The sequence below is a fragment of the Notamacropus eugenii genome, chromosome 2 (genome assembly GCF_028372415.1).
Source record: "Notamacropus eugenii isolate mMacEug1 chromosome 2, mMacEug1.pri_v2, whole genome shotgun sequence".
Taxonomy (NCBI): Eukaryota; Metazoa; Chordata; class Mammalia; order Diprotodontia; family Macropodidae; genus Notamacropus; species Notamacropus eugenii.
In genome coordinates this window covers 112370433-112393068 of record NC_092873.1, presented here as the reverse complement: position 1 = coordinate 112393068, position 22636 = coordinate 112370433, and the positions used below count along the sequence as shown (strand labels likewise).

At 37.8% G+C, this 22636-nt stretch overlaps 1 protein-coding gene across 4 annotated transcripts in view; it reads right to left on the bottom strand.

Moving 5' to 3' along the window:
• CD2AP (CD2 associated protein) overlaps positions 1-22636 on the bottom strand; it is a 186928-nt gene that overhangs the window by 6020 nt on the left and 158272 nt on the right. For all 4 annotated transcript variants that reach the window (XM_072642382.1, XM_072642383.1, XM_072642384.1 and 1 more), the window contains one exon: positions 1113-1285. In XM_072642382.1, coding sequence (XP_072498483.1) covers positions 1113-1285 — 173 coding nt within the window. The remainder of the gene's footprint in view (positions 1-1112; positions 1286-22636) is intronic.

Genomic DNA, 22636 nt, shown 5'->3' with positions numbered 1-22636 from the left:
CTTGAAAAATAAATTTAGTAAGAAACTTTTAGTAAATACCAGATTTGTATTTTTGAACTCTGAGGAAAAGTAACTCTTCTGAATAAATAACACTAGCAGGGACAGTGAATAGGGAACTAAGCTTGGAGTCAGAACAACTCGTCTTCATGAGTTTAAATCCAAACTCAGACATTTACTAGCTGTGTGACCCTGGATAAGTCACTTAACCCTGTTTGCTCCAGTACTTCATCTGTAAAATGAGCTGGAGAAGGAAATGGCAAACCATTCCAGTACTTAGGCACTGGAAATCCCAAATGGGGTCACAAAGAGTTTGACATAACTGAAACAAATGAACGACAAATCTTATAGAGAACACAGCCTGAAGTTATAGATAAACATATCTCCTTTCTAATAAAAGACTATTGAGAACCAATTTCCTCAAAAGATTGTAGTTATACACACAAGAAGGCAATCATTGTTTAAATTTTACATTCCTTGCAAAAGTACATTTTACTGATTAATTGGATAGAGACAATCTGTTACAAATAACCAAAACAAATTTTGTTTTAAAATCATGCTGATATGAGAAACAGCCACATTGTGGGATGACTGATTTTGATATACTTAGACCTTCTCAGAAAGGCAAAAGCCTAAAACAGTTCCAAAGGACTCATGATGGTAAATGCCATCCACATCCAGAGAAAGAACTATGGAGCTAGAATGCAGAGTGAAACAGACTATTTTCTTTTGTTTTTCTTTCTCATGTTCTCTCCCATTTGTTATAATTTTTCTATGCAACATGACTAATATGAAAATGTGTTTAATAGGAATGTAAATGTAGAACCACATCATATTGCATGTCAACTTGGGGAGATGGATGGAAAAAATTTAAAACTTATGGAAGTGAATATTGAAAACTAAAAATAAATAAATAAAATTAGGTTGATATGGAGTACCATTAGAAAGAAGTAGTTTGAGTATGTATTGAATTATATGTATATGTTCTCTTATAGGGAAAAAAATATTCTAACTTATTTTTAGAGGCTATTTAAATGAGGGCAATAGATTATATATTCTTCTAGCTCTGACACAGCATGAATCTAAATACCCAAACAGAAAAAAGCAAGACTTACCCATGTTCCCTTTTGATTACTTCTACAACATTCAATAAATCAAAAACCAGTAACCTGAGGTCATCTATCAAGCTTTTCTTCCCATCATCAATTTCTCCTTTTGATTTGTTAGTCATTGTATTGAGGAAATTTTTTCTAGATGAAGGTGAAGCTGCTGAAGTGCACAAAGATATCTGAAAAGGAAAAATACAAATTTAGTACAACTTTATCATGAAATAACCGGTTTAAAAACCATTGGAAAGAAGCAAGCTAATTGTGACAAGGGAGAGTTGTCTAAAGAAATGATATGAAACTTCTGGGAGTGAAGCCAGGTACAGAAAGCACTCCAGAGGAGCTCTCTCAACATTCCCCTCCAAATAACTTTAAAAAGAGACCTTAAATTGAATCCTAAAGCAGTAAAACCAACAAAAGAATGGAGTGACACATTTTTCTAGCCCAAGATAAGTAAGAAGGGCAAAAAGAGAGGTTTGTTACCCTGGTGAGGGGCTAATCCAGAGCCCACATGGCAGCAAGATCAGCTCTGGGTTTCGGAGGCAGCAATTTTGGGTAAGGAGATTAGACAGCATGTAAGAAAGAGATTATATGGAATATCGGTGTTAGTTTCAGACACAGGACCAGTGCTGTTTGGCAACTCCACTGCCTCAACTTCTGAGTCCAGGTCAGAGAGGAACGCTTTGGGTCACAAGAGAGCAGCATCACTTGTCATCACAAGGGCACAAAGTATGGCTTGTGCTTTTGCAAGAGATCAAGGGCCCTTCCTGGGTAAGGACCAGACACATCTCCCCAGATCATGCCACCTTAAAAGCACTGAAAGATTGGAAGCTTCCAGAACTAGCTCTGAAAACAGTAGAGTCTGAAGTTTAGGATAATGTCCTTGCACCCTCACTGCAAAAACAGAGTCTGATTTAAAAATAAAGTTCAAAGTCAAGAAACAGGTTGAAAAAATGAACAAGTAAACAAGCAACAATAATCTGACCATAAGAAGCTACTAAATAGTAACGGGGAAGATCAAGACACAAACTTAGAAGAACAAAATGATATCAAAACAGCTACAAGCAAACCCTCCTCAAAAGAAAAATGTGAATTAGACACACACCCAAAAGAATCCCTGGAAGAGCTAAAAATTATTTTCAAAATCAAATAAAATGAACACACATATATCCACTTTATAAAATAAACTCACATAAATCAATCAGTATTTCTATATATAACAAAAAAAAAACATGAAAGAAGAGATAGTAAGAGATGTCCCATTTAAAGCAACTTAGATGGTCAGTCTTACTGGCATATAATTGGGTAAAACAGTTCCTAATAATTGCTTTAATTTCGTCTTTATTGGTGGTGCATTTACCCTTTTAATTTTTGATTCTGGTATTTGTTTTTATTTTTTCTCTTTTTAATCAAATAAATCAATGGTTATCTATTTGGTTGGGACTTTTTTTCATAAAACTAATTCCTAGTTTTACTATTTAAATTTTTTTTAACTTTCAATTTTATGAGTCTTTCCTTTGATTTTCACTATTTCCATTTTGGTGTTCAGTTGGGGATTTTTGATTTGTTTGTTTTCTAGTTTTTTAGTTGAATGCCTAATTTATTGATCTGCTCTTTTCCCCCTTCATGGTATATGTATTTAGAAATATAAATTTCCCCCTAAGTACTGCTTTTATTGCATTCCTCAAAGTTTAGTATGTTGTCTCACTGCTATAATTTTCTTTAATGAAATTACTGATTATGTGATTTTTTTTCTTTGACATAATCATTTTTTTAGGATGAGATGAATTCCTAATTAATTTTTAACTTGCTTACACAGCCCTTTATTGAATATAATTTTATTGCATTATGCTCTGAAAAGAATGCACTTAATATTTCTACTTTTCTACATTTAATTGTGAGTTTTTTAAACTATATATAATACATGGTCATTTTTGTGAAGGTGCCTTCTATAGCTCAGAAAAAGATATTCTCTTTCTCCTCCATTCTCTGATAAAGGCCTAATTTGTCAAAAAATATAGGGAACTGAACCAAATTTATAAAAATAAAAGTCATTCCTCAATTTGTAGATGATTAAAGGGCATGAATAGCAGTTTACAGAAGAAAAAAATCAAAGTTATCAATAGTCACATGGAAAAATGCTCTGAATCAGCATTAATTAGAGAAATGCAAATTAAAACAACTCTTAGGTACCATCTCATATGAGAGGCCAACATGACAGAGAAGGAAAAAGACAGATCATGCAGGGAATGTGAAAAAATAGGTACACGGATGCATTTTTGGTGGAGTCGTGAACTAGTCCAACCACTCTGGAGAACAATTTGAACTACACCCAAAGGGCTAAAAAAATGTGCATACCCTTTGACCCAGTCATACTACCACAAGGTCTGTACCCAAAGAGATTAAAGAAAAGGGAAAAGGACATATGTATATATAATATATAATAATTTAATAATAATATATAATATAATTATATATAATTAATATAATATAATATATATTTCATATATATGAAAATATTTATAGCAATATTTACAGAGATTAAAGAAAATGGAAAAGGACATATATAATATCTAATATAATATATACAATATAATAATTATACATAACATGTAATATAATAATTATATATCATTAATATAATGATATATAATATAATAATATTATAATAATATATATTTCATATATATGAAAAATATTTATAGTAACTCTTTTTATGATGGTAAACAATTGGTAATTGAGGGGATCCTCATCAATTGGGGAATGGTTGATGAGGTTGCAGTACATAATTGTGATGGAATACAGTTGTGCTATAAGAAATGATAAGCATGATGGTCTCAAAAAACCTGGGCAGACTTATACGCACTCATACAAAGTAAAATGAGCAGAACCAGGAGAACATTGTACAGAGTAACAACAATACTGAAGGATGATCAACAGTGAAAGACTTAACTACAAGACAATTCCGAAGGAGTCCGGATGAAAAATGCTATCCACCTCCAAGTGAGAGAACTGATGAATTCTTAGCACAGACTGAACCATACTTTTTTCATTTCTTTATTTTTCTAGCATTTTTGTGTATTTTCTTTAACAATGTGGATAATATAGAAATATGTTTCATATGACTTCACATGTGTAACTGATGTGCTACTTGCCTTCTCAGTGGTTAGGGGCTAGAAGAAGAGAATTTGAACCTCAATTTTTAAAAAAAAGAATGTTAAAATGAATAAATTTAAAAAAAGAAATTCAGTTGGATTTTCTATGTCACACGCATGTTGTCTTGTCAGGGACCACCCCATAAATCATGGAAAACATATAATTAAAACCAAGAAAGACATATTCATATTAATCAATTTTTTAAGATATGAAAAATTTTAAGGTTTTTTTTGTTATTGTTGTTAAGTCATTTCAGTCATACCCAACTCTTTATGACCCTATTTTAGGATTTTTTTGGCAAAGATACTAGAGTGGTTTGCCATTACCTTCTCCAGCTCCTTTTACAAATGAGGAAATTGAGGCAAACAGGGTTTTGTGACCTGTCCAAGGTCACACAGCTAGCAAGTGTTTGATGCTGGATTTGAACTCAGATTTTCCTGATTCTTGGCACAGAACTCTATCCACTGCCCCAGCTAGCTGCCCCAGTGCAATATGGGAGTTCCAAAAAGCTCCTGCGATCTATGGTTACATTAAGGGAAGCGAAGTGTCCAAAATGAAAATCTTGCTATAATATGGCTTCATCAGAACACGTGGAATGTTAAGTTCTATGTACCAAATTTTAGGACTGTTGGTTCTCTTGGTTGATTTTACTTTGGTTTTTTAATTATAAGGGAATGGTTCAATGAGTGGTGATGGAGTCAGATCTAGAAATAACTGTGATGTAAAATCAAAAGGCATCTATAAAACAATATAAAGGGAGGAAAAGAAAAATATCTCTGAAAATCTGGTTAAAATTTTCTTGCAGGTAAGTAAGGATAACATTACCGTTATAATCGAGTAGTTTAATATTCTGAGTTATTTCAATGAAAATGTTTTCACAAATGAAGGATATATATTCTGATTAATAATAGCAACTAGCAAGAATATTGTATTTTAAGATTTGAAAAACATTTTACAAATATCATCTCATTTCACTATTAACACAATACTGGGAGGTAGGTGTTATTATTAGACTCATTTTACAGAATAGGAAACTGAGGCAGACAGAAGTTAGGTAATTTGTCTAGAGTCACACAGCTAATAAGTATATGAGGCCACATTTGAACTCAGATCTTTCTAACTCCAGGTCTAGCACTCTATCCACTACATCATTTAACTGTCTCTTAGCTTAAATAAGAGAGAGAATAAATGCAGTATGTTTGAAGAAATTCAAAGATCATTAAAGGGATTAAAAAGCCAATTATATGAAGAAAAGGTTTTTTAAGAAAAAAAGTTGTTTTTATAACACTTAAAATAATGCTACTTACAAACAACTTCCTAGTAACATCACTTGTGAAAAACAGGATATACCTCTCATGAAAATAATCTTCAGCAAGGCCAAAGGGCTTTTTTTTATAAGTAGTATAGCTTAGTTCCCATTCTTGCTTTTTTATCTTTGTAAATAATTCCCTGCTTTAATCTATTTAGATACAGCTAAGTCACTCAGTGGATAAACTGCTGGAACTGGATTTGGAAAGAGTTAAGTTTAAATATAGCCTCTGGGACTTACTAGCTGAATGACTCTGAATGTCACTGAACCTCTGTCCTCCTCAGTTTCCTTCATTTGTAAAATAGGGAAAATATCTGTAAGTACTATATAAATGCCAGCTATTATTATTTAGCAGATCATCTCCCTATCAGAATTAACAAGTTTCATAATTTCCTTGTGCTCTAAATATTTGAACATATAAAACCTCCATGATTTAGAAAGAATACATTGCAATTAGCGAACAACGATACTACATGGGGAGGGCATATACATTTGCAGTGAGACTACTAATGAATACTCTTCTATTTTATCTTTGTAATATAAACCTAAGGATTAAATGGTTACATATTTCCTTAAACTTTGAGTCATTATCTCACTTTACATTTGAAAGTCCATAGAACTCTTCACCCTATACAATGCACCATAATCAAATCACAAACATTTATTAAGCACCTACTATATGCCTCACACTATGTTAACCAGCTGCACTGGTGCAAATAAGAGGTTAAGGCAGGAAGTGAGATAGTTGAGGGAGATAATGCAGTCAAAATTTTTGCTTGCCTCCTCAAATCATCATGAGGACCAGAATCCACAGAACGCATGGGTCTGCGGTTAAATCCCGTTCGACCAGGGTATTAAGTATGAATTATGAACAAAATGGGCCTGATTTAGAACTCCAGGGAATCATTGGACTGGTTGGTAAGTGACCCTGATTTTCAAGGAAAAATGATGCTATTTTCACATTACACACTATACTGTTTTTGTAATAGGCAGAAAACTGCATTTCTCAGCTCAGAGCCTCTTCATTACAAGTTAGGGAGTTGTGATGTCACAGATCAGAGCTTAGCTCAGGCCAGAGTGAGATCAAGATCAAACACACAGCAAGTTGTGGTAGAGTAGCAGAAAAAGGAAAGAAACTCTTGACAAACATTTTACTGTGGTTGGGCCTCCTTTCTAGAGATATTTGGGAGTACAATGGGCCACGATCCCTCAAACAGTTGTAGCTGGGGGGGATCTTATGAAATAATCCCATTTGGGGAGCAAACCCAGACATTTTTTGCTCTGGTCCCATCAGTGATCTATGGATACTGTTGTTCACTCATTCAGTCATGTCTGATTCTTCATGACCTCACATAGGGTTTTCTTGGCAAAGATACTAGAATGGTTTGCCATTTCCTTCTCCAGCATATGTGGAGAGCCCTCAGATAAAAGTCACAATTTGTTCTGGGACCTGGAGACATACACAGCAGTATGTCCAGACTGTAGAGAGGAATACAGTCAGGTGAAAGGATGTTCAGAAAACCAGGCAACTTGATTCCTTCATATCTACTTCAGCCCGGCCAAATTGCTTCTGGGCAGCAGACTAGGCTAAATATGAGTCAGACTGGCTGTCAAAGGGCAAAGAATTCCTTCCAGGATAGTTTAAGTACAGTCTAGGGATCTTGGGACTAATCCAGCTGTGCTATACAAAATGGAACTAAGGCATATATAATTTTGTCCAGTTTGGGCAGACATAATAAATGCCTTTCATAGGTCTGGCTGAGGCATGGCCTGCAGGGATGAGAAAATAGGATAGGCAAGTCCTGTGAGTGGCCAGAAAGGGCCTAATAGAGTGACTAGGTAGCTGGCAAAGTGCTTCCCTAAAGAGGACACTAGGAAGTGGGGCTGCTGGTTACTTAAGTCTACCTTTAGGAGTTTGGCTTTATACACTAAAGCCAGTTTGATGAAAGATCCTATCTCCTTCCTCTGAGTTCAAGAGGGAATGGTTGATAACCGCCACAGGTAAGTGGGTGATTGGGAAATCACTTAATAACTGCTAAGTACTGTGCAAGGAGTTGGAACCCATAGAGGGTTAAGCCCCACAGGGAAAATAACCAAGAGTAGGTATATCCTCAAAAAATACAAGCAGACTTATAAGGAAAGAATAGTAACAGTAGATGGTAGAGCAGAACGACAGACCTGTAGAGGATCTCCCTCTACAGACCATAAAATACCTATAAAAAATGACTCTAGGGAGCCAAGATGGCGGAGTAGAAAGACACACATATGCTAGCTCCAAACCCACAGCCCATAAAATATCTGTAAAGAACTCCCAACAAATTCTGGAGCAGCAGAAGCCACAGAACAACGGAGCAGATAAAATTTCTGTTCCACAGAGCCCTGAACACCTCTCACAAAAGGTCCATTGCGCTGTGGACCCGGAGCCAAGTCCAGCCCTATCTTGGCCGCGCAGCACTGAGAGGAGCAGATCCAAGCAAGCTTCAGGGATGGAATCTCCACTGGCCACGCAGGTCCCTCCACCCATGGGCCCCAAAGGTTGGTGAGAGGGTCTTCTCGGCTTGCCAAGAGGGGAGAGGGATGCCCCCATAACTCAGGCCCCCTCGGGAGGCACCAGCAGAGGAGGGAGTAGACCTGGGCTCCACAAGCAGGCAGGACCTTGGATCCATTGTTGAAGGTCTCTGCATAAACCCCCTGAGGGAACTGAGCCCTGAGAGGTGGCCCTGCCCCGACCTGAGCACCTAAACTTAATCTCACACTGAATAGCAGCCCCCCCACCCACCCAAAGCCCTGAGGCTGGGAAGCAGCATTTGAATCTCAGACCCCAATTGCTGGCTGGGTGGATCTGAAGGCGAAGTGGGTGTAAAGAGAATATTCAGAAGTCAAGTCTCTGGCTGAGAAAATGTCCAGAAAAGGGAAAAAAAATAAGACTACAGAAGGTTACTTTCTTGGTGAACAGGTATTTCCTCCCTTCCTTTCTGATTAGGAAGAACAATGCTTACCATCAGGGAAAGACACAGAAGTCAAGGCTTCTGTATCCCAGCCCACTCAATGGGCTCAGGCCATGGAAGAACTCAAAAAGGATTTTGAAAATCAAGTTAGAGAGGTGGATGAAAAACTGGGAAGAGAAATGAGAGACATGCAAGTAAAGTACGAAAAACAGGTAAACACCCTGCTAAAGGAGACCCCAAAATGCTGAAGAAACTAACACCTTGAAAAATAGGCTAACTCAATTGGCAAAAGAGGTTCAAAAAGCCAATGAGGAGAAGAATGCTTTCAAAAGCAGAATTAGCCAAATGGAAAAGGAGGTTCAAAAGCTCACTGAAGAAAATAGTTCTTTCAAAATTAGCATGGAACAGATGGAGGCCAATGACTTTATGAGAAACTAAGAAATCACAAAACAAAACCAAAAGAATGAAAAAATGGAAGATAATGTGAAATATCTCATTGGAAAAACAATTGACCTGGAAAATAGATCCAGGAGAGACAATTTAAAAATGATGGGACTACCTGAAAGCCATGATCAAAAAAAGAGCCTAGACATCATCTTTCATGAAATTATCAAGGAAAACTGCCCTGAGATTCTAGAACCAGAGGTCAAAATAAGTATTCAAGGAACCCACAGATCACTGCCTGAAAGAGATCCAAAAAGAGAAACTCCTAGGAACATTGTGGCCAAATTCCAGAGTTCCCTGGTCAAGGAGAAAATATTGCAAGCAGACAGAAAGAAATAATTCAAGTATTGTGGAAATACAATCAGGATAACACAAGATCTACCAGCTTCTACATTAAGGGATCAAAGGGCATGGAATAGGATATTCCAGAAGTCAAAGGAACTAGGAATGAAACCAAGAATCACCTACCCAGCAAAACTGAGTATAATACTTCAAGGGGAAAAATGGTCTTTCAATGAAATAGAAGACTTTCAAGCATTCTTAATGAAAAGACCAGAGCTGAAAAGAAAATTTGACTTTCAAACATAAGAATCAAGAGAAGCATGAAAAGGTGAACAGGAAAGAGAAATCATAAGGGACTTTCTAAAATTGAACTGTTTACATTACTACATGGAAAGATAATATTTGTAACTCTTGAAACTTTTCAGCATCTGGGTACTGGGTGGGATTACACACACACACATGCACACGCACATGCACACACACACATAGAAACAGAGTGCAGAGAATGAATTGAAGAGGATGGGATCATATCTTTAAAAAAAATGAAATCAAGCAGTGAGAGAGAAATATATTGGGAGGAGAAAGGGAGAAATGGAATGGGGCAAATTATCTCTCATAAAAGAGGCAAGCAAAAGACTTTTTAGTGGAGGGGAAAAAGGAGGTGAGAGAAAAACATGAAGTTTACTCTCATCACATTCCACTAAAGGAAGGAATAAAATGCACACTCATTTTGGTATGAAAACCTATCTTACAATACAGGAAAGTGGGGAAGAAGGGGATAAGCAGGGTGGGGGGGATGATGGAAGGGAGGGCATGGGGAGGAGGGAGCAATTTGAGGTCAACACTCATGGTGAGGAACAGGATCAAAAGAGAGAATAGAAGTAATGGGGGGCAGGATAGGATGGAGGGAAATACAGTTAGTCTTATACAACACAACTATTATGGAAGTCATTTGCAAAACTACACAGATATGGCCTATATTGAATTGCTTACCTTCCAAAGGGAATGGGTGGGGAGGGAGGGATGAAGAGAAGTTGGAACTCAGAGTTTTAGGAACAACTGTCGAGTACTGTTCTTGCTACTAGGAAACAAGAAATACAGGTAAAGGGGTATAGAAAGTTATTTGGCCCTACAGGACAAAAGAGAAGATGGAGACAAGGGCAGAGAGGGATGATAGAAGAGAGGGCAGATTGGTGATAGGGGCAATTAGAATGTTCGGTGTTTTGGGGTGGGGGGAGGGGACAAAAGGGGAGAAAATTTGGAACCCAAAATTTTGTGAAAATGAATGTTAAAAGTTAAATTAAAAAATTTTTTTTAAAAATGACTCTAAACAAATTCTAGAGCAGCAGAATCCACAAGATGACAGAGTGAAAGAGATTTCCAGCCCACGACAGCCTAGAAGGCCGACAGGAAAGCTCTATCACACTGGACTTGGAATGGAGTGCAGCCCAGCATTGGCCGTGTGGCACGAACAGGACCAGAGCAGGCTTCTGGGCACCACCAGCAGCAGCTGCAGTTCCCAGATTACTCAAATCCACAAATGCCAGAGACAGCTTCAAAGGTCAGTGAGAAAGTTCTTTCACCTGGGTGAGAAGGGAGCAGGGTCCTCCCTTAGTCCCAGCTGCAGGCAGCAGCAGCAGTAGCAGCCATTTTTTGAGCCTTTGGCCTAAAGACCCAGGGGGAATTGAGCTGCTGATCTGGATCTCAACCCTGAGTAGCAGTCTTGGGGTGAGGAGGAGCACTGTCTGGTGGAGCTGATCAAAGCTCTGGAGAAGGAATTCTACTTGCAGATCCTGGGCGGAAGAGTACGTGGGGTTGCTCCCAGACCAGAGCACAGACCAGGAGAGGAGTAAACTCTTGACTGTGCCACCTGAGAGGAACTGAGAACTTACAGGTCCCCAGAGTATACCCTCTTCTTGATAAAGGACTCAAAAGTCAAGTAACTGGCTGGGAAAATGACCAAAAAAGGGGAAAAAATAAGACTATGTAAGGTTACTTTCTTGGTGAACAGGCATTTTCTTCCATCCTTTTGAATGAGGAAGAACAATGCATACCATCAGATGAAGACATGAAAGTCAAGACTTCCGCATCCAAAATCTCCAAAATAAATATGCAGTGGTCTCAGGCCATGGAAGGGCTCAAAAAGGATTTTGAAAATCAAGTAAGAGAGGTGGAGGAAAAATTGGGAAGAGAAATGAGAGCAATGCAAGAAAATCATGAAAAGTGAGTCAACAGCTTGCTAAAGGAGATCCAGAAAAAAATGCTGAAGAAAACAACACCTTTAAAAATAAACTAACTCAAATGGCAAAAGAGGTCCAAAAAGTCAATGAGAAGAAGAATGCTTTAAAAAGTAGAATTAGCCAACTGGAAAAGGAGGTTCAAAAGATCACTGAAGAAAATAGTTTTTTAAAAATTAGAATGGAGCAGATGGAAGCTAATGACTTTATGAGAAACCAAGAAATTACAAAACAAAACCAAAAGAATGAAAACATAGAAGACAATGTGAAATATCTCATTGGGGAAAAAAACTGAACTGGAAAATAGATCCAGGAGAGACAATTTAAAAATTATGGGACTACCTGAAAGCCATGATCAACAAAAAAGCCTAGACATCATCTTTCATGAAATTATCAAGGAAAACGGCCCTCAGATTCTAGAACCAGAGGGCAAAATAAATATTGAAAGAATCTACTGATCAGCTCCTGCAAGAGTTCCAAAAAGAAAAACTCCTAGGAATATTGTAGCCAAATTCCAAAGTTCCCAGATCAAGGACAAAATATTGCAAGCAGCTAGAAAGAAACAATTCAAGTGTTGTGGAAACACAATCAGGATAACACAAGATCTAGCAGCTTCTACATTAAAGGATCAAAGGGCTTGGAATATGGTATTCCAGAAGTCAAAGGAACTAGGATTAAAACCAAGAATCACCTACCCAGCAAAACTGAGTATAATACTTCAAGAGAAAAAAATGATCATTCAATGAAATACAGGACTTTCAAGCATTCTTTATGAAAAGACCAGAGCTGAAAAGAAAATTTTGACTTTCGAACACAAGAATGAAGAGAAGCATGAAAAGGTACACAGGAAAGAGAAACCATAAGGGACTTACTAAAGTTGAACTGTTTACATTCCGACATGGAAAGATAAAATTTGTAACTCTTGAAACTTTTCTCAGTATTTGGGTAGTTGGAGGGATTATACACACACTCACACACATACACACACATAGACAGAGGGCACAGGGCAAATTGAATAGGAAGGAATGATATCTAAAAAATAAAATTAAGGGGTAAGAGAGGAATATATTGGGAGGAGGAAAGAAATGGAATGGGGCAAATTATCTCCAATAAAACAAGCAAGAAAAAGCTTTTTCAATGGAGGGGAAAAGGGGGAAAGTGAGAAGGAAAATAGTGATACTTACTGTCATCACATTTGGCTTAAGGAGGGAATAACATGCACACTCAATTTGGTATGAAAATATATCTTACACTACAAGAAAGTAAGGGAGAAGGGGATAAGGAGGTTGGGGGATGATAGAAGGGAGCGCAAATGAGAAGTGGGAGTAATTAAAAGTGAACACTTTAGGGGAGGGACAATGTCTAAAGAAAGAATAGAAGAAATAGGAGGCAGAATAGGATGGAGGGAAATAGTTAGTCTTTCACAATATGACTAATATGGAAGTCTTTAGCAAAAGTACACATATATAGCCTATATTGAATTGCTTGCCTTCTCAGTGGGGATGGGTGGGGAGGGAGGAAGGGAGAGAAGTTGGAACTCAAAGTTTTAGGAACAAATGTTGAGAATTGTTCTTGAATGCAACTGGGTATTAAAAAAATACAAGTAATGGGGTATAGAAATCTATCTTGCCCTACAAGAAAAGAGAGAAAATGGGGATAAGGGAAGGCAGGCGTGTGACAGAAGGGAGGACAGATTGGGGGAAGGGGTAATCAGAAGGCACGGTGTTTTGGAGTGGGTAAGGGGAGAGAAGGGGAGAAAATTTGGAACTCAAAATCTAGTGTAAATAAATATTGAAAACTAAAAATTAATTTTAAAAAAAGAATAGTAACAGTATAAGAAGATGAGAGTGTGGCAACTGATCAGTATCATTTGCTAATTATCTCCTAACCAGGGACATGACAATATAAAAACCAAAGCTTTACTTAGGCTGAGCTTTCAGGGAACCTCACTGAAGTGAGGCATTCCCATATTAAAGTTTGAAATATAGAAGGAATGATTGGGCATATAGTCATTTTTTCCTTTGCTATGGATATCACCATTTGTCTACAGTTATTTTGAGATAGTTGTTCTAGTCAATGGCAGAAACAAAATCATGGGCTAAGAATGGACTTTGCCATCTGAAATGAACAGTAGCCTTAAACTCTTGCTTCCAGTAGGCATGGTCATTGTAATAAAATAAGCACAAGGTCTTAACCAAACCTTGAGAATATCTTCTATACTTTGGTTCGGGATTTTTTATTTTTTTATAATTATGGTTTTATACTTGGTGGTCAGGTAGATTATATAAGGTATATAATGAATCTAAAAGGAAGCCTAGGAGGCCATAACAATATACATCACTGGTAAGGGGTAAAATAATAGTTTGTTCAGATTTCATCTCATTTACCGTGGGATGGGGGATGGACACAACAAAAATAGGCAGAGTAACTGAATTATGTGTAACCAACAAAAATGCATGAAAGAATCTGCATCATCTCACATGGACATTCAAACATTCATATTTGCATATATCTGGCTAAGTCCTATTTGGCATATTTATAGATACATCAGATTTTCTTCCTTTATATTGATGAATTTGCAATAAGTGACCAAATAGCTTGTCTACTGTTGAATATGTACGAAACGCAACCCCAATCATATGTCTCATAGAGTGGTCAACGATTATTCTGCAGTCTTAGCAGAAAAGACCAGCTCTTGGTGGAAGGTGGTATGTTCTGGATACAGAACAAAAAGGATGTAGAGTGACACAAGCTGTTTCCTGTGTTTAGATATCAATAAATTATAGCTAGGTAAGTCTCCTGAAAATGAGCTTGTGTCTCACTCCTCAGAACCACAAAATAAAAAGTTACACTACTTATTTCTAACATTCTAACAATAGTTTGGTTTCTTAGATGATGTAATGTCAAAGAATCTTTGAGCTGGCACAAAATTTCTCATTTTCCTGATGACTGAATGTTGTGTGCAAAGAAATGATGACATACAAAAAAAAAAAGAGACTCTCTTGCTCTCAAGGAGTTCACATTCTAATATGAGGAGACAATACACATGGGTTTAGCTGAAAGTTAGATGGGAAGACCCAATGGTCCTCAGGGTGTTATAAGGTAACACATCTTCTTCAGTATCATTTCCATAAATAAAACTATGTCAGGTTCTAAAATTAAACCATTTGACATTGCCAAAGATTTTGCTGAGAACTTTCTTTTCCAGGTCTTCTGAACTGGTAGCTGCTAAGGAGGGTTAGCAGTTACCAGACTGCATCTCTACAAAGGTCATTTTTCTAGACAATGGCTTCATGAGAAGGCTGGAAGTAGGGCTGGTGACATTGAGGAAGTGGTGTGTTGGGCTTACCTACCTTACAGTGGCAATTTGTCAGGAGCTGGCATAAGTGGTCGACCCCTTATCCATAGGGGTAACTCCCCTGCATGATGGCTGCAGTGGCCAGGCTAGAAGTAGAACCAATGGTCAGACGTGAGGAGGCAAGATGGTGGGAAGTGTAGTGAATTTAGAATCAAGAGGACTTGGGTTAGGTTAAAGTTAGGTCAAAGATCTGCTACTAACTACCTATAACCTTGAACAAATCACCTAATCAATATGGATCTTAATCTCCATAATCTATATAACAAATAAAAATAGCTGTCCTGATTTGCTATTTACAACATTCATTCCCACAACAACCCTGTGAGGTAGATGCTACTACTTTCCTCTTTTTAATGAAGAACTTGAAAGAAAATGAGAACAATTAAGTGACTTGCTTAATTGTCACAAATGGAATAAGAGACTGCTGTCTCTGCCCTCAAAAAGTTTGTCTCAGGGAAGGGAATGCAACATGTACGTATATAAGCGTATGTATGTTTTATATATACAAAAGTAATACAAGGTAACTTTGGGAGAGGGGACATGAGCAGCTTAGGGGTGAATCCAGAAAGGCTTCATGTAGCTGCTGCTTGAACTGAGTTTTGAAGGAAGCCAGGGATTCCAAGAGAAGAACATTCCAGGAATGAGGGACAGCCAGTGCAAAAGCACAAAGATGGAAGACAGAACATTACATGTGAACTCAAGTAAGACCACCAGTATGGCTAGACCATAAAGGGCATAAGGAGAAGAAATCATGAAAGAAGAATGGAAAGAAGTAATAGGTTATGAAGAGTTTTCAAAGCCCATTAAAGTTTACTACAAATTTTATTCTAAAAATAACAGATAACCATGGAGTTGATTTGCTAAAAGAGGGTGTGATATGTTTAAATTTGCACTTAAGAAAAAATAAACTTTAGCAGCTATGTGAAAGATGGAGTAGAGAAAGATTTTAGGCAGGGAGACCAAATGGGACATTATTCTAGTAATCCCAGTGAGAGGTGATCTAAATGACGGTGGTAGCTGTGAGTAGAGAAAGGGATGAATAGAATATGGATGGTGTACAAGTGTGGATTTGGCAAATGACGATATAGGAGATGAGGAATTTGAGATGGCATTAAAGGAACTAAAAGAAAGTAGAAAAAGGGTGGTAACTCTTGACAGTATTTAGGAAAGTGCAGAAGGTAGTGAGTTTGGGGGGGAAAGACAAATTGTTTTGGAAATGGTAAGTATGAGGCCACTGAGAAGAAGTCATTAAACTTGTATCTAGAAAACTGTTAGTAACTTTAGACAGAGCAGATTAGTTGAGAAGTGAGATTGGAAGTTAGACTGCAGTCTTAGAAGAGAGCTAGGAAAAAGGATTATTCCGTGGGAGGTTTTTTTCATGGAAGTTGACCGAGAAAGGGAAGAGATACAATAATTAGCAGGGACAGTAGGATCTAATGACGTTTTGGTTGTTAAAGAATGGGGATGACTTAGGCATGTTTGTAGGCAGCAGGGAAGGAAGGATCCAATTTGAAGGGAAAAACTGAAGATTAGAGAGAATAAAAAAGAGAAGAGATGATAGTGGAGGCAATCTGCTAGAGATGAAGAGTGAGGATAGGATTAAGGGTACATGGAGAAAGACTGGCCTTGGCAAAAAAAAATAATAATAAAGACTGAACTAAAAAGGAGGAAATTGTAGGGGGTGATGTCAAGGAATTTCGAGGTAAGATTGGAAAGGAGCAGAGGCAGCTAAGATATCTAATAACTAAGCTAGAACCGGAGGTGGGTGTGATAAAAACTTTAAGTCTAGCATCCTCTACATCATCTTGCCCCTCTAATTGAGGATGTTGTATTACGGTCACTTCTCTTTTAACTCTAGATTCTAAGATGTTCTAAAGTTAGACTAGAGAGATGATGCAACTTACTCAAAGTCATCCAAGTGGTTAGTAGCAGAGTGGGGATTAGAAACCAGGTCTCTGGATTCCCACCAGTTGCCTGCTATGTAGAAACTATCCAATTCTTTCAACATCAATGTTATATTATATTTTAGTAGTGTTTTTAAGTTTATTAGTTTGGAAACAAATGGCTTTTAGACACATGAAAATGTGAATTTCTTTCCTTGATATCATGTAAAAAAAATGTGGATTTTTAAAAAAGCAAATTTAATTCTAGTAGTTTGGCTAAAGTCAAGGAGATTTTGTGGAGGAAAGTGGGCTACACAGTCTCATACACCAAAGGCTTAACATTTTAAACTTTAAGTGTTTTCCTAACTGCAGTATTCTATGTCCAGTTTTAGGTGCAGAAGGTCTTGCTATTATGTGGCATAATTTTAGAAATGGTAGAATTACTTTTGCCACCCAAAGGAACTACTTCACAAGCTTGTCAATATCTGAAATTCTGCAATTAGAATTGGTTATCATTAGAATCATCACCCACAATCACCCACAATTGTATCACCTCCATGTTCAAGAATTCCAAAATACCCTAATCTGATCATAATCTACTGGCTTTCTACCTCTTTCTCTGTCTTCTCTTACCAAAGCCTACTCCTAGCCTGGGAGAGAATTAAGGGATCAAGGGACTGGAGGTCATGGTATAGGCAATCTCTCCTGTACTAGTCACATTCTCCTCTTCTTCCCATCTTGACCCCCTACCCCTTTGGTAAACCAATTCAACTTTATACTGGCTTCTTCTGAAGTCCCTTAGCAACCTTATCATTTCACTGTACTCTGCCAAGTTTTAGCTTTGGATCAATTCCATCATCTGCCACCTTCCCTCTTATCCATGTGCTTGCTGAAGAAAACCACACAACTGTGCTGTACATTACAAATTATGTTCTACAACATCAACTGGGCCTTTGATGCTGACAGGCAATCCTACTATAACTGCCTCATCAACTCTTCCATAATCTGCAGTACCTTTTCAGAACTTTTTCATCTCTCCTCAAACTTCCCATGGCCTCCCTCCCCACTTTTCTCTCAGCTAGGAACCTCACCTCATTTTCTAAGAAAAAAATTGGGGCCATTCATCATGAGTTGTCTCATCTCCTCACTTAATCTCAAATGACTCTGGCACCATCTGCCACTATCTCCTTCCTTCACCTCTGTCTGATAAAGGGGTCTTACTTCTTACAAAGTTAATTGGTCTACTTGCTGAAGTGATCCCACCCCATCATTTTTCTGCCAATAGATTGTCTTCTCTGTCAGCTCCGCTCTATCATTTATTTTCAATTTCTTCCTGTCCACTGGCTTATTCCCTACTACTTACAAACATGTTCCTATCAATTAATCAAATAAACATTTATTAAGTACCTACTACATACACCTCAGGCACTGTACTAAGTGCTGGGAGTACTAAAAGTGGCAAAAGACAGAGTCTGCCCTCAAGAAGCTAACAATCCAGTGGAGGACACTACATGCAAACAAATATATGCAAATAAAATCTATGTACACAATAAACAGGAAATAATTAATGAAGGGAAGGCACTAGAACTGAGAGGCCGGAAAAGATTTCCTATAAATATGAGATTTAAGTTGGCACTTAAAGGGAATCATGGAAGTCAGTAGGTAAAGTTGAGGATGGAGAGAATTATAATTATGGGGGCTTCTGTCATGGACAACCTTATTCTAAAAAGTCAGAAACCAGTGTCACTAGAAGGAAAAGTAAAGTATAAGAAGAGTGGAAAGGAAGATGCTAGTTTATGAAGGTCTGAGGTTTTGTATTTGATCCTAAAGGCAATAAGGAGCCACTGGAAGTGTGGGGGGTGGGGGTGGGTGAAGGCTGGAATTGTGCTTTAGGGAAATCACTGGTGGCCGCATGGATGAACTGGAGTGGGTGCGAACAAGGTAGGCAGATACAGCAGAGGCTACTGCAATTATCCAAATATGAAATGACAAGGACCTGCTCCAGTGTAGTGGCACTGTTCAAGAGTATACAGAGGGTATGTTTGAGAGATGAGAGATATTGCTAAGTCTTCCACACCCTATAAAGAACCATCACTTGATGCTATACCCACTATAATCCTGCATTTCTTCTGCCTCGAGGCTAACCTCCTTGAAAAGGCCATCTATAATACATGTCTCCATTTTCTCCAAGCTCTCTCATTAACCCCTTACGGTTTCTGACCTCATCATTCCACTGAAACTGCTCTCTCCCATTACCAATGATCTAATTGCCAAATTCAAAGAGCTTTTTCTCAATCCTTACTCTCCTAGGCTTCTCTGCAGCCTCTGACATTGTTGATCTTTCTCTCCTCGATGCTCTCTTCTCTCTAGGTTTTACAGATACCACTTCTGGCTCCTGGCTTTCCTCCAACCTATCTGACCACTCCTCATGTCTCCTTCATCTGATCTTCATCTAGATCAAGCTGACCACAGGTACCCCCACAGGGTTCTGTCCTGGCTTCTCTTCTGTTCTCCCTTTATACCTGGGTGATCTCATCAACTCCCAAGGACTTAAATACCATCTCTACACTGATGATTCTCAAATCCTCCTATCCTGTCCCAATCTCTCTTGCTGACTTCCAATACTACATCTCCAAATGCTTGTCAAGACATCTTGAACTAGATGTCCAGTAGGCATCTTAAACTCAACATCTGCAAAATCAAACTCATTATCTTTTCCCCTTAAATCCTCTGCATCTCTTAACTTCATTATTATTGTAGAGGGCAATGTCATACTCCCAATCCCTCAGGTTTGCAGCCTAGATAATGACTATCAATTCTACCTTTTGAAACCTCTCTCAAATAGGCTCCTTTCTCTCCATTGACATTGTCACCACTCTAACAGAGGTGGACTACAATAGCCTTCTAGTGATTCACCTGCCTCAAGTCTCTCCCTACTCCAGTCTATCCTCTACTTAGCTACCAAAGTGAAATTTTCTAAAACACAGGTCTAACCATGTAATCCCCTTACTCAATAAACTCCAGTGGCTATCACCACCAAAATAAAAAGCTAAATTTAGCATTCAAAGACCTTCATAACCTAATCTCCTCCAACCTTTCTAGTCCCCTTATCCCATACTCACTATTATGTATTCTTTCATCCAGTAACACTGGTCTCCTGGGCTATTTCAAATACAAGACATTCCACGCTCTAGGCATTTTTTTCTGGCTGTCCTCTGTGTCTGGAATGCACCCCTTCCTCATCTCTATCTAATCTACAGGCTTCCTTTACATACCAACAAAAATCCCATCTTCTACAGGGAGCCTCCAATCAATCTTAATTCTAGTGTTTCCCTTCTCTTAATTTTTTTTTTATTTATCCTGTACAAAATTTCTTCGTACATTTGTACTCTATGCTTACGGTCTCCCTGAGATCGTGAACTCCTTGAGAGCAGGAGATGCCTATTCTCTTTTTTGTATTCCCAGAGTTTAGCACAAAGTCTTCATGTTTATTGACTATTGCACTACTGACCCTTTTAAAATGAAAACGCCTGTGGAAGAGGTTTAAACATTTATTATTAAAAGTCTTTTCTGTGCAGAGAATCTGTGCTAGACACTAAGGAAAGCAAAGGGTATAGATCAAACGTGGAGTTTATAGTGTAGCAGTTGTATGACTATAAATATAATAGCAGTTCTGTAAAAAAAAAAATCAGGCAAAGTAGTTTAGATCTAGGTACAAAAACTTGGAAATAAACAGGAAAGAGCAAAAGTCTTTGGTCTGCACACTTATCTCCACTTCTTATGTGGATATACTTATAGTTCACATCTCAACAATCCATTTGTTTGACAATCCTATTCTAAAAATAATAGCTGGCATTTACATCGTACCTACTATGTGCTTTCTGGTTTCCAGGTCTGTAACCTTGCCACACACATCATTATCTGATCAATTGAGTTTTGTTGATTCCCACAGTATCTTACATGCATCTTCTCTCCACTCACACAGTCACTACTGAATTCAGGTCATAACCTCAATAACTTCTTACTGGTGTCTATCTCAACTCTCTCCTTCTAATCCATACTCTACACGCACACTAACATCATGTATCTAAAGCACAGGTCTGACTATATCACTCCTACTTAAATAAACCCCTCAGGCTCACACTCAGATCAATAAAAACTTCTATTCAGCATCTAAAATCCTTCACAATCCCTCTTACACTTACCTTTCCAGGCTTATTATATATTACTGTGCCTTCATCCACTTTCTGGTCCAACCAAGTAGGTCTTCCTGTGGTTCTTCACCTGAAATCCATTCTACTTTGCTAGGCTATATCTCATACCTGGAATACACTCTTCAGTTACACCTCTTAGAAACTCGTTTCTATTAAAGTTCAACTCAAGCACCACCTTCTACATGAAACCTTCCCATCTATTGTGTTTGTGTCTTTTCCCACAAAATTACATATGAAAGATAAAAAACTGGTAATTATATACATATTTATGTGCATATTTACGCCAAAAAAACCCAAAACCATAAGCTTCAAGAAAAGGACTATTCCCTTTTTTGTGTCTTGTACCTCATAATAAACTAATACTTGGATTCATTTTCATAGAACAAAATTGAGAGGTTTATTGCACTTTGCTCAAAGCAGGCTTTCATGAGGGAAGCTAAAGATCACAAGGGCACTGGATACTTGAGAGCTTGGGAAGACTGCATTGGAAGAGGAGAAAAATGGTGAAGAGGCTGAACACCAGCCAAATAAACTTCAGTTAACACACAATTTTGGCTACGTTATTGTATACATCCAATAGTAGTAATAACTACTAACATTTATATAGCACTAAGTTCCATGCACTGTGCTCAGGACTTTGCAATTTATTTCATTTCATCCTCACAACAAGGCTGGGCAACAGGTGCAATTATCATCATCATTTTACAGATAAGGAAACTGAGGCAAACAGGCATAGTGACTAGCCTGGTGTCACAAAGCCAGAAAGTGCCTGAAGCTAGACTTGAATTCTGATGTTCCTAACTCTAATTCTAGAAGCTCAAACCACTACACCACCTACCTACCTAGGTGAATATATTTATAGATAAATCCAATGGACTGTTAATAGTAGGCAGGTACTGCAGATAGTGAACTGGTCCATAACTGAGTGAGTTAAATTTCATTTGGGAAATTGTGTAGCGCTTTCAGTGAAAATGGTGGAGTGGTTTATGATAAACCTTTTTAAGTAATTTATTTCCTTTCTTGATTAACCAAGTCCCAACATTGTGAGTGACTTATAGAAGCTTTTAAAGTCATGGAACATTGTCTTTTGCTTAAATAAATGAGATTTCATGCTGTTACAAAACAAAGACTTAACATTTTGGGTTAACGTAATAGCTGGACAGCATTTCACTGAGTGAACAGATCACCATCATCATCAAAAAGATCTTCTTAATCATTAAAAAAATCTGTATGAATTGCCTTTTCTTGATTTGACTGCCAAGTCCATTAAAGGTCTCAGGTTGCTCCCTGCCTCTTTCAGAACTATTTAGAGCCCTGCTCCCTTGGGAAACATCTCATGCCCTGCTGGCTTTGTGTTCTGGTCAGTCTGTTCAACTGTCTCACCCCAAGCTGTAGAGTTCACCTCATACTGACGAATCCTCTCTCCTTTCTGGTGTGCTCTAAACTAACCGTGTAGCACTCTCAACTATCCTAAGTTGCTTGCTCTTAAGATGCCAAAGCTCATTTTTCTAGACTAATATTATTCTGGTGGGAGTGTGTGTATGTGCGTGTGTGTGTGTCTGTCTGTCTGTCTGTATGTGTAGGAATATCACAATTTTAGAATCAAAACTAAAAGTGAGTGAAAAGGTAATATTCAAGTGCCTATCAATGCTGCAGCAAATAATACCAATGCTACAAAAATAGTGTAAAAGACATCAAACAT